The sequence below is a fragment of the Hyperolius riggenbachi genome, chromosome 2 (genome assembly GCF_040937935.1).
Source record: "Hyperolius riggenbachi isolate aHypRig1 chromosome 2, aHypRig1.pri, whole genome shotgun sequence".
Lineage (NCBI taxonomy): Eukaryota > Metazoa > Chordata > Amphibia > Anura > Hyperoliidae > Hyperolius > Hyperolius riggenbachi.
Genome location: NC_090647.1, coordinates 321,580,896 through 321,593,849, shown reverse-complemented (window position 1 = coordinate 321,593,849; position 12,954 = coordinate 321,580,896). Strand labels below are relative to the sequence as shown.

Sequence of the window (12,954 nt, the reverse complement as noted above, 5' to 3'; positions counted from 1 at the left end):
GAGCGGCGGCAGGCGCCGGCGGAGGATCGCGTCACGGATGACGCAGATCGCTCCGCCCATGCCCTTACAAGGACCGCCGCCTCTGTGGGTGAGCCGGTCCTTGCAGGGCACACTTCCCGGCCGCCTCTGTGCGTTAGGCGGTCGGGAAGTGGTTAAGTATTTTCTTTCTTTCTGGTGGCTTAAAAGGCATTTTATTGACAAGTTTAAAATTATCACCTAGGAGAAAACTCAGGTGAAAAAGTGAATTGCATATGGGCTATACTGGGGAAAAATCAGTAAAACCTTTATGATGCTAAAGGTTTTGTTTTTTCCCCATAGAAAGCACTTATGGCCTTTGCTGCGAGTAGCTGCCCCTCTTGTCACAATGGCTGTACAGCTTGGGTAATCCAACTGTGGGTAAAAAAATTATGTTTTCAATGACAGGCAAATAAAATGTTTACCTTAAGGCTCGTTTCACACCAGGATGTTGCGTTTTAGGGGACGTTATGGTTGCATAACGTGCCCCAAACGCAACGCCTGGTGCTCCCTGCTTCGGACGTCGGAGTGAGCCGCGTTGTGCAGCTCACTCTGGCGTCCGTGATGCGTACTCTTGTGCGCATGCGGCATCACGTGGTCCCGCCGGCCAATCGCTGCACAGAGCGGCCGCTCCAGGAAGTAAACACTGCACGTCACTGAGTGCAGTGAATATTAATTAGCCATGTGCCTGGCCGCTCTCCGCTCCTCCCCAACGTTACTAAGCATGTGCAAGCAGTCTAACACGGCTCTGCCGGTAGAAAGTACTGCATGCAGTACGTTGTCTGGTGGCGCAGCGTTACTATGTAACGCAACGTGGGCACTGTGAACAGCCCATTGATTTTTCATTGCTGTGCGGTGGGGTGCGTTACAGGCTGCTCTAACGTGCGCCTGTAACGTCCCACTGTGAAACCAGCCTTAAGGAGAACTGTAATGAGAGGTATGTGGAGGGTGCCATATTTATTTCTTTTTAAGCAATACCAGTTGCCTGGCTATTCTGCTGATCATCTCTCTCTAACCCTGAACAAGCATGCAGCAGAACAGGTGTTTCTGACATTATTGGCATATCTGACAGAATTATAAACTGGAACTCCTGCGCGCTCAGCTTATTAACCCTCCTGGCGGTACACAGTTTCGGTGGCTGCGTCCGCGGGAGGGATTTTTTGAATAAAACTTGTTGCAATACTTGTAGCTAGCACTAGGCTAGCTACCAGTGTCCCCCAAGTCCCTCTCTGATCCACCCGATCGCCGCCGCTTATATTCACCCAGCCGCGATCCCGCAAGAACCGCAGCTTCAGTCGTCGCTATGGCGACGATCGGACATGACGTCATCGACATCATGACGTCATGTGCAGTCCCGATCCTCCCCATAGCGAAGCCTGGAGCTGATTGGGAGGCTGCGCCATTGTGGGATCCCTGGGGGGTACGTATTACGGCGGCGATCGGAGGGGACCGGAGGGACTTGGGGGACACAGGTAGCTAGCCTAGTGCAAGCTACAAGTATTACAACAAGTTTTATTTAAAAAATCCCTCCCGGGGCCATGCAATCCTCTGCGTCGGCTACTCCGAGTGTAGGTCGGGGTTACCGCCAGGAGCGTTAAATTGAAAATTATTATGCACAGCATTCAATTAATGCACAATTCATTCCTCATCCACAAAGGCCATCCACTAAGCCCACAATCAAACTCCCAACATCACACATCCAACCAATTCAGCAACAATCTGCACCCAACACTCCATACACTGCAAGATCTTGCCTCAATATGGTTGATGGTCAGTGACCCTGAGCTATCTCAATCATGGATATGCAGCAAATGGCCATTCATGTATTCAATAAAAAATGTCTGCAGACAAGCTAAAATTATGTATAAAAAATATATGCAAAAATATGCACAATTAAAAAAGCAACATTCCTTCCCCAAAAATCTTCTGCCTCAGCATGGGCTTTCAAATGGATATTAACCACTGCTTCAATAAAAGTCTATTGCTCTTGCTTAGCATTCCATCATATTGGTATCAATTGCTCCCATTGGAATCAAACAGCGTGTTGCAAGCAGTATTCATAAGTCAATCTTGAATTGGCTGTATTACCCCATACAATCCAGAACATCAAATCTTGTGAGTGTTCAATAGCATGAGAAACAACCACTTACTGATTCTGTGTTTGAGAGGGGGAGGGAAGCAAGGATAAGTTCTTTCATACCGTTTGTAGGATCAAGAGGATCGTACAAATTGGTCAGGAGTCCGGACACTGGCCACATCAAGCACCACAGACGGACAGTGCTGTAGGCTTCAATTGTCTCAGGGAGATTCAGTCTGTGCCTGTCCCTGCGCCTGCAGTCTGAACAGTGGGGAATGATTTTTCAGTAGCAGTCATACTCCCAGGCCCTGAAAACTAACTCGCTGTTCTCTGAGCTTCTTGACATAGGTATAACATTTTTAGTCAGGATTTTTAGCTGCAAAAGCATCATTTCACACAAATCTTAGCAGTCTGGTTACCAAGCTGTTAAGGTGGGTACACACATCAGATAAAAGTCTTTTGAAAATGAAAGCTCACAGACCAATTTTACCCCCTTCCATGTAGTATGAGAGCCATACTTACACAGTCTATTCTACTGAGCTGAACTCCCCATCAGATAAAAATCTTTACAGGACGTTGTACACATGCAAAAGATCAGTTCCTGCAAAATGCATTCAGAGTATGATACACACCTTGTTTAATAGGCATTCATCTGCAGATCAGATCCACCAGGATGGATCTTCAGATTTGTAGATGATTGCCTGATCTGCAGATGAATGTCCATTAAACAAGGTGTGTATGAGATCTGCAGATATCATAGACTATGAATGCAATTTGCAGATACTGATCTTTTGCAGATACTGATCTTTTGCAGATACTGATCTTTTCAATGTGTACGGCATCTTTGTGTACAGCATCCTGTAAAGTTTTTTTAACCCTCTGGGCGATCATACCGAGCTGAGCTTGGGGTAAGCCGCCGCAGAGGATTTCTCAGGCCCTGGTGGGCCGATTTGCATAATTTTTATTTTGTTGCACGCAGCTAGCACTTTGCTAGCTGCGTGTATATACCGATCGCCGCCGCTCTGTGCTGATTCGCCGCTACCCGCTGTGCCGTGCCGCCCCCCGACCCCGTGCGCAGCCTGGCCAATTAATGCCAGGCAGCGCTGAGGGGTGGATCGGGACTCCCTCTGACGTCACGACGTCGTTGACGTCATCCCGATCGTCGTCATGGTGATGGGGGAAGCCAAACAGGAAATCCCGTTCTGAAAGGGACTTACTGTTTGCTTTGATCGCCGGAGGCGATCAGAGGGGGTGGGGGGATGCCGCTGCACAGCGGCTATCATGTAGCTTATGCTAGGCTAGTTACATGATTAAAAAAAAAAAAATTGTGCTGCGCCGCCCCCTGGCGATATTATTGTATCGCCCAGGAGGTTAACTAATGGGGAGTTCAGCTGAATAGAATAGACTCTGTAGGTATGCTCTCATACTACATGGAATGGGGTAAAATTGGTCTGTGATCTTTCATTTTCCAAAGACTTTTATCTGATGTTTGTACCTAGCTTTAGACTCTCTGGACCTAAATAACTTTTGTTGCGTTTGTGGAAGGACCTTTGCACAGCTAGCTTTTATTGTGCAATTGATCACTGCCAAAACTTAACAGTTTGGCTTTATTTCAAATGACTTGCTGTTCCTTCATGACACAATCTGATCACATGTGCATTCTGGCTAAAGCAGCATAGAAGCTAAAATACAAAAGCAAATAGGGAAAGGTGGATTTAGACTTCCACCTCTGCAAAGGCATGGTATGCAGTCTGTCAGTTTAAATTCATTTCTTATCCTGTGATGATAACAAGGTCCCAAATTGTGTGTGGGGGGAATAAGGAAAACCGCTGAACACAATGCCACCCTCATTTCCCCAAAACACATTTGTGATGACAGTGAAAGTTTATATGACCTGATGAACACTCAGATATAGGCATTATGATACTTCACCTTATCATGTTAGCACCTGACGGGTGGCACAGTAGCAGAGTGGTGGCACTCTCAACCGGCAGAGCTAGGGTCCCAAGTTCAAATCTGGGGGCTATCCAGATCAGGTAGAGCTGCTCACTGTTGTTCCCCACCACTCATGCATCTTTTTTTTGTTCAGTTTTATTTTAACAAACAAAAAAGACAGCAACCCTGAGGACATGACATAAAGCCCCATCTACACGATACGATTCTTTGTACGATTCGATTACGATTCTATTTACGATCCGATTAAATCCAACATGTCCGATCCTGATTCGATTCGATTCAATTCGATTTGCAATTGCAAAACAATGGCAAATCGAAATAAATCGAATCGAATCCCGATCGGACATGTCGGATTTAACCGGATCGTAAATAGAATCGTAATCGAATCGTACAAAGAATCGTATCGTGTAGATGGGGCTTTACAGAGTCCCACTCATTGACAGGCTCAGTCTTAATGATGGATGGGGGGTTAAAAACTCACCTGTCCTGACGTCTTTGGGTCACAGGTGATGCGCAGACTCCCCTCCGACCCCCCCCCCCCCCACCTCCCGCCTGTACAGTCACGGCCATGTATCTAAAGAATCAGTTAGCTCTTCGGCTCTTTTTTTTTAATACCCAGAATACTAATCTGCTCAAGTTATAGAAAGCATAGCTTCATTGCCGTCTCCTGTGTTGAGCTATACCATCATCATTGTTTGCCCTCATATAACTCTTGGAGATGGCTCAAACCTCCGATTTTCGGTTTGCGAACCTCCGTAAAATGTTTGGTTCGCGCAAACTTTCGTGAACCACAATAGACTTTAATGGGGAGGTGAACTTTGAAAACTAGAAACATTTATGCTGGCCAGAAAAGTGATGCAAAAGATGTTTCAAGGGGTCTAACACCTGGAGGGGGGCATGGCAGAGTGGGATACACGCCAAAAGTCCCGGGGAAAAATCTGGATTTGACGCAAAGCAGCGTTTTAAGGGCAGAAATCACATTGCATGCTAAATTGGAGGCCTAAAGTGCTTTAAAACATCTTGCATATGTATACATCAATCAGGGAGTGTAATTAGAGTACTGCTTCACACTGACACACCAAACTCACTGTGTAACGCACCGCACACAGCTGTTTGTGTAGTGACGGTCGTGCTGGACTGGTGCGCACCATGGCGAGAGTGCAGGCCATGGCGGTTTTCAAGCCCATATGGTCGCCGGGCTGAGGTAGCTCAATGACAGAACAACAGTGACTGTCCAGCTGATCGAATTTGGTCTGTCCACAATAAAGCACCGACCTTATTATCTTGGGTGTGCCACCCCCCCCCCCCCCCCCTCTGAGACACTCACATAGCCGTCGGTAATTGCTTCATTGTGATACGCAAGGCCCTTCACCGCGGCAAGGTAACGATCACGAAGGGGAATTGACACATGTACATGCTTTTTGTTTTGTTGGTGCAGCTGCAGTGCAGCCAGAAAAATTAGGCAGGCATGTACACGCACCAGAAAAATTATTATAGCGGCCGCTGTTAGCAGCGGCCTTAAATATTCAGTAATCCGCCTGGAGTCCTGGACCCTGTTGGGTGGTGGCGGAGAAGGCAGTCAAGCGGCCCTGCAGGCAGTGATGCTGTGTGGGGAGCGACTTAGTCTTGGGGCAGGCAGTCACACGGCGTGCAGGCAGAGATGCTGGAGGGGCTGACTTAGTTTTAGGGTGGGCAGTAGCCCTCCGGGATCCAGGCAAAGCATGCCATGACCGTGTAAGACTGCCTGAAATGCCCACACACCTTCCTGGACAACTTCAGGACGTCCTGTAAGCCTGGGTACTTACACACAAATCTCTGAATTATTAGATTTAGCACATGTGCCATGCAGGGTACATGTGTCCACTTTCCCAAATTCAAAGCCGAAATGAGATTGATGCAGTTGTCACACACCACGTTGCCGATCTCCATTTGGTGCGAGGTCAGCCACTGATGCTAGTGAATTGTGTGTTGATGCAGATTGTATGTAAACGTTAATGCAAATGTATGCAGCTTGGAAGAAGACCAATCAAATACAGTAGCTGCTCATTTTGAAGGGTCCAATTTCAAGCTCTATAAATTCACATAAAATTAACACAAAATTGTAATCGGACTAAAATTACTATCATCTCATTGGCCATTTCTTATAACTCTGTAGAGGAGAGTCTGAAGTATGTCAAAAGGAGAAATAGTAAATGAAATGCAAAAAATTTTGTTGATGTACATTTCATGCAAATTTGTGCAGCTGCTGCATTTCATTGAGCCATTCCCTAACCGCATAAATTTGCATTAGGAATTACTATGATCTGGGACTGAGATTCTACAAGCGCTGAGTTGTAGGAAGACAGCATCTAATCTGCTTTCATGTGCTGCTCCACAGACCAGTACAGATCAGTTTGATAACATTCCACTCGTGTATATGACCATTAATAGCAATGGAATGTAAGTCACACAGTTTTCTAACAATAGTTAATCTGTTAACTTAAACCTGCACAACAATCTAATATACCCACATTGATGCTTTTAGCTTCCTAAAGCTAATTGGCGTCAAGTCCTGGGGCTGCAGTTTGCAGATTGCGCACAGGGTGTGCGCGCATCTCCAGCTCAGGGGGCGGAGCTCCGTCACGCCTTCAGTCTCCGAGCGGTTTTCACCGCTCGGGAGACTGTTAGATGGCGTACCCGCCGTCTATTTACATGTGCAGCGCTGTGATCTGCAGCAGTGCTGTACTGGGGACAGCCGTGGGACACGGTAGTCCCCCTGGGGCACTGGAGAGCGATCGGCTCTCATAGGCAGAAGTCTATGACAGCCGATCGCCATGATTGGCCGGCTGGGGGGAGGGAGGGGTTTTGAAAACAAAACAAAGAAATAGTCAAAAATAAGACAAAAATAAATAAATATTCATTAAAAATAAACAAACACTGGGGGGGGGGGGGGTGATCAGGCCCCACCAACAGAGAGCTCTGAAAAGGGCTGGGGGGATCACTTGTGTGCTGTGTTGTGTAGCCCTGCAGCTTGGCCTTAAAGCTGCAGTGGCCATTTTACTAAAAAAAAAAAGGCATGGTCTTTAGGGGGGGGGGGGGGGGGGGTTACCACTGTGGTCCTCAAGTGGTTAAAGCATACCTGACCCCAGGCAATTCATGCTGGATCCATAAATCTCTGTGCATTGTCTGTTCTCCGTGTTCCTCCTGGTTACTGTTTTCACTTCTTGAAAAATTCTCCACCAAAGTCAAATTTTCAGACAAGAAGAGAGGCAGGCTTGCTTTTTCCGTCCCATCACCCTCCCATTCCTTCCTTTTCCCCACTCCTTAAGAAAGAGATTACGGTGATGGGAGAGGGGGGATGAAGAAAGGAATAAACACACAGAGGTATGTTGATTCAGCATGACCTTACCTCTGTGCTTACCTTAGGTAGCTTTGCCACGGGTCATGTATTCTTTAAAGCAGTAGGATCAGCCATACTATGCCAGGGAAAAAACCACATATATAAGTAAATAAATACTTGATCTACTTACATAACATGTATTATACTGTCCACGTTTTGATTTCAGTGAATGTTACATAGTAAATTACAAGAATTCTGTTCCTGGTGGGGGCCATATCTTTTGCCCACAGTTAAGGCTAACTCGGGATGTCATTTCTGCCCTTTACTTTTTTTCTTGTCTCCTCCAATCGCTGAGTCGCCTCAGCCTTGCTTGTAAACACACGTGAGTAGGGGATTAGGTCTCAGATAAGAAGCTGGCAGGGAAATAAAGGGAAAAGGAGGAATAGATTATAGATAAAAAGAACCCCCAGCATGCAATTCTTTGGCACGACTACTAAAGGGCCAGTGTTCCTTAAGTATGTGATAATTTCAAATCATAACAGCAGAAAAAGTTTTGAAAGTTTTGAATGCAGGATTAGCATCTTTATCACATAATACACTCAGACCAGTTGCTGTTGAAATTTGATTTTTATGGTGACGATACCACTTTAAGATGCTCACATTACTTCCAGGTTGTGCCTGCAAAGGTAGTAATTGCCTATAGTATGCATTGATCAGTGTTTAAAAATATGCTTTTGAAATGTTTCCACTTCATCTGGAACATACTATGCCATAAACTGTCCATACTATATTCCTGTTCAGATGTTACCAGTACAACAACAGTACACATATGCAAGACATAAGAAACTTGTCATTAGACTGGAAATAAAAATATTTTTAGACAAGCTGGGCTAATCATGCTTTCTGTTTTAATTTAAAGTTCTCAAGTGGATGTTTTTGTCTCTACGTTACGCATCAAATCTGAGACCGGAGATGACACATACTTGGTGCGCATGTTGTCCTCTGAAACACTTGGAGATCTGCGGACCTATCTCTCACAATTCAGGTGAGTACAGTTCCCATAAATTCAGCTTGCTGGTGTGCTCCAATCATACTCAATCTTCTCCTTTTACTCACAGAACTACTGATGAAGCATACGATATAGTCAATCGTTTTCCTCATCGAGTTTATGACAGTGATGCTTGTACTCTCCAAGAAGCTGGCCTCGTACCCAATGCGTTCTTGCTTCTCCGAAGAAAACACTTGAGAGAACCTGCACATATCGCACAACTGAATGGCTACAATAATTTCTAAGCAGCCACTTGTACAAATAGTACAGACAGTCATTAATATGGAACTCCAAGAAAAAGAAATATGCTCCACATTGTGCCTCCTCCCTGATATATATGCTTTATTAGAGTAATATAGAATTAACAGTACAAGATCACTCTTTTGCCAGTATCATCAGTAGTCAAAGATGTGTCTTCAAGAAGAAGATCGGCTAAACTCCTTACTAAAGCTTCAACCACTGCAGCATTCTTGATTACCTTTGCGTCTTCTTCAAGGGATGGGTATAGCTTAAATAAATGATTGCTTTAAGTAACACTGAAGCGAAAATAAACTTATGAAATAATGAGTTGAATGTGTAGTATGGATGATTAATAGAACATTAGCAGTAAAGAAAAGTCTCATTTTTAGTTACATAATATTATTTATAACTTTGCATCATACTGTTAGAGTTGCAGTTTAGAATACACACACTGGCCCACCTGCAATTCACTTTTTAACCACTTGAGGACACACAGTGGCAAACCCCCCTAAAGACCAGGCTAATTTTTACTAAAATGGCCACTGCAGCTTTAAGGCCAAGCTGCAGGGCCGAACAACACAGCACAGGAGTGTTTTCCCCCCACCAACAGAGGCTTTCTGTTGGTGGAGTCTGATCGCTCCCCAGTTGTTTATTTTTTTTTTAAATAAATATTTGTGTGTGTTTTTGTGTTATTTTTTAATGTTTTCCTTTTTTTTTTTTTTTTTTTCCAGCAAACCCCTCCCTCCCCCCAGCCAGTTAATCCTGGCGATCGGCTGTCATAGGCTTCTGCCTATGAGAGCCGATCGCTCTCTTGTCCCCCAGGGCAACAGCCGTGTCACACAGCTGTCCCTAGCACAGCACTGCTGCTGATCGCAGCGATGTACCGTGTAAATAGACGGCGATCACGCCGTCTAACAGTCTCCCGAGCGGAGATAGCCGCTCAAAGACTGAAGAGGGAGATGCGCGCACCCTCACGATCTCCTTCAGTAGCCGGCTCCAGGTCCTGACGCCAATTGGCGTTAGGCGGGCCTGGGGCTACCGCCGCTGCCGCGCCCGTTGGCGTGGAGCGGTCTTAAGCAGTTAAAATAACTTTTCAGCATTTTGCAATTGAAATAGGACCTAAGGGTAGTTGAAAAATTACTATCAAAATTATTTGAGTATTTTCTTGCTTGCTGGTGGTTTAACCACTTGCCGACCGCACACTCATACTGTGCGGCGGCAAAGTGGTAGCTGGAGGACCAGTCGCCTCCCTAATTAATCAGGAAAGACCGCTCGCGCGAGCGGCCGTTTCCTGTTAGATCACGGAGCGGGTCTCCGTGAATAGCCTGCGAGCCGCTGATTGCGGCTCGCAGACTAAATGTAAACGTAGGAGACATTTGTCTCCTTTGTTTACATTGTACGGCGCTGCTGCGCAGCAGCGCCGTAAGGCAGATCGGCGATCCCCGGCCAATCAGCGGCCGGGGATCGCCGCCATGTGACAGAGGACATCCTGTCACAGGCTGCACAGGACGGATAGCGTCCTGTGCAGCCCCGATCACCAGGGGGGCCAGGTAGGAGAGGGAGGGGGGATTTTGCCGCGGAGGGGGGCTTTGAGGTGCCCTCCCCCGCAACATGCCAGCCAGGAGGAGCGATCAGACCCCCCCTGCACATCATCCCCATAGGGGGGAAAAAAGGGGGGCGATCTGATCGCTCTGCGCGCCAGCTGATCTGTGCTGGGGGCTGCAGAGCCCACCCAGCACAGGTCACAAAAAACAGCGCTGGTCCTTAAGGGGGGGTAAAGGCTGGGTCATCAAGTGGTTAAAATTAATTTTTATTTAAAGTTGTGAAAATATGACCAAGAAGAAAACTCGGTTTAACTCTTCCAGTAATGGAAAATGAAAGGGACTACACATAATTTCTTAGTAGTGCTAGTATCTATTGCATACAGTATATGTTTATCTCATGTCACTTGAGGTACCTGAGATAAGTGAAAGTTTAAAACATACCTGGGGCTTCCTCCAGCCCCCTTTAGGCTGCTTAGTCCCTCTCTGTCCTCCACCACCTGGATCCTCTGCTATGGGTCCTAGTAAAGTTGGCGCAGACACAGTCCAGCCACATGCGATCCCCAGTAGTTCTCCCATGGCTGAGAGCGTTCTGCGGCTGCACAGTAGTACTGCGCAGGTGCAGAACTCTCCCGGCAATGGGAGCCCGACGGGGTCGTGCATGCGCAGTAAGCACCAACTTGGAAAATTCCAGCGACCTGTAGCGTAGGATCCAGGTGGCGGAAGAAGTCAGCGAGAGACCGAGCAGCTTGAAGGGGGCTGGAGGAAGCCCCAGGTATGTATTAAACTTTTACTTTCACTCATCCCAGGTTTACTTTAAAGGGAAGGTCCAAGCCGCTTAAAAGTCATTTACTTACCTGGGGCTTCCTCCAGCCCCTAGCCTTTGTACTGCGTGAGTGATTGACGGCGGCGCAGGCGCAGCAGAGGACGACCTGGCAAGGTCGTCCTCTGCAGCAGAGGGGACTGGGAGCCAGCGGCTGAGTGTGGAGCTGCGGTGAGGAACATAGTGGCTGCTAGGGGCTGGAGGAAGCCCTGGATAAGTAAATGACTTTTTTTTTTAAGCTGCTCGGACCTTCCCTTTAAAGCGGTATTGTCACCATAAAAATAAAATTTCAACAGCAACTGTTCTGAGTGTATTAACCTGCTGAGCGGTCTGGACGAGCTCAGCTCGTCCAACACCGCCAGAGGCTGCCGCTCAGGCCCTGCTGGGCCGATTTTTGTCAAATAAAAAGCAGCACACGCAGCCGGCACTTTGCCAGCCGCGTGTGCTGCCTGATCGCCGCTGCTCTGCGGCGATCCGCCGCGAGCAGCGGCGAAAGAGGGTCCCCCCAGCCGCCTGAGCCCAGCGTAGCCGGAACAAAAAGTTCCGGCCAGCGCTAAGGGCTGGATCGGAGGCGGCTGACGTCAGGACGTCGGCTGACGTCGATGACGTCACTCCGCTCGTCGCTATGGCGACGATGTAAGCAAAACAAGGAAGGCCGCTCATTGCGGCCTTCCTTGTTTATTCTGGGCGCCGGAGGCGATCGGAAGAACGCCTCCGGAGCGCCCTCTAGTGGGCTTTCATGCAGCCAACTTTCAGTTGGCTGCATGAAATAGTATTTTTTTTATTTAAAAAAAACCCTCCCGCAGCCACCCTGGCGATTTAATCAGAACGCCAGGGTGGTTAAGTGATTAAGATGCTAATCCTGCATTCCATTTTTTTTAGAAATATGACTGCTTTTATTTTGCAGCATAACGCTGCATTGGACTTATTGTCGCCGTCGCCGGGGGCTGGAATGCCTGGGGCTCTCCTACCTATAATTTATTCCTGATCTCCCCTCCTCCTAACCCACCCACCCCTCCTCTGCTTCCCACCCACCTCGCTCCTCTTCCCTGGTTGGCTGACACCGCATGTGACGTCTATACTAGACGCCACAAGTGTCAGCCACCGCTGTTGTGGGAAGAGGAGCCGCAGATGCCTGGAGAGTGCCCGGAGCCCTCATCACCGCCGCTGCCGCCGCTCACCGCCGCTGCCTCCGCTCACCGCCGCTGCCTCCGCCTCCGCTCACCGCCGCTGCTGCCCGGATCCCGTCACCGCCGCTGCCTGGAGAGGAAGCCCGCGAAGAGGACACCTGCACCGCTTCTTCCCGCGCCGCTTCTGCCCGGATCGCCCGTCACCGCCGCTGCCCCCGGATCGCCCGTCACCGCCACCCGGAGGCCATTTCGCCGCAAGAAGAGGATCGCCGCTTCCGTCAGGAGAGGTAAAAGTACTACCTTGCCCCCCTGCGTCTCCTCTCTGCACTCTTCCTACCCCCTGGCTGCATAAAATGGGCACATATACCCCCTGGCTGCATAGACTGGGCACATATACCCCCTGGCTGCATATAATGGGCACATATACCCCCTGGCTGCATATAATGGGCACATATACCCCCTGGCTGCATAGACTGGGCACATATACCCCCTGGCTGCATAGACTGGGCACATATACCCCCTGGCTGCATAGACTGGGCACATATACCCCCTGGCTGCATAGACTGGGCACATATACCCCCTGGCTGCATATAATGGGCACATATACCCCCTGGCTGCATATAATGGGCACATATACCCCCTGGCTGCATAGACTGGGCACATATACCCCCTGGCTGCATAGACTGGGCACATATACCCCCTGGCTGCATAGACTGGGCACATATACCCCCTGGCTGCATATAATGGGCACATATACCCCCTGGCTGCATAGACTGAGCACATATACCCCCTGGCTGCATATAAT

General features: G+C 48.1%; 1 protein-coding gene across 1 annotated transcript in view; it reads left to right on the top strand.

The window, feature by feature from the left end:
- Window positions 1-8,982, top strand: part of UBXN11 (UBX domain protein 11) — a 65,455-nt gene extending 56,473 nt beyond the window's left edge. Inside the window, exons 13-14 of the mRNA XM_068269218.1 lie at window positions 8,287-8,412; window positions 8,486-8,982. Coding sequence (XP_068125319.1) covers window positions 8,287-8,412; window positions 8,486-8,660 — 301 coding nt within the window. The 3' untranslated portion in view covers window positions 8,661-8,982. The remainder of the gene's footprint in view (window positions 1-8,286; window positions 8,413-8,485) is intronic.
- The last annotated feature ends 3,972 nt before the right edge of the window (window positions 8,983-12,954 follow it).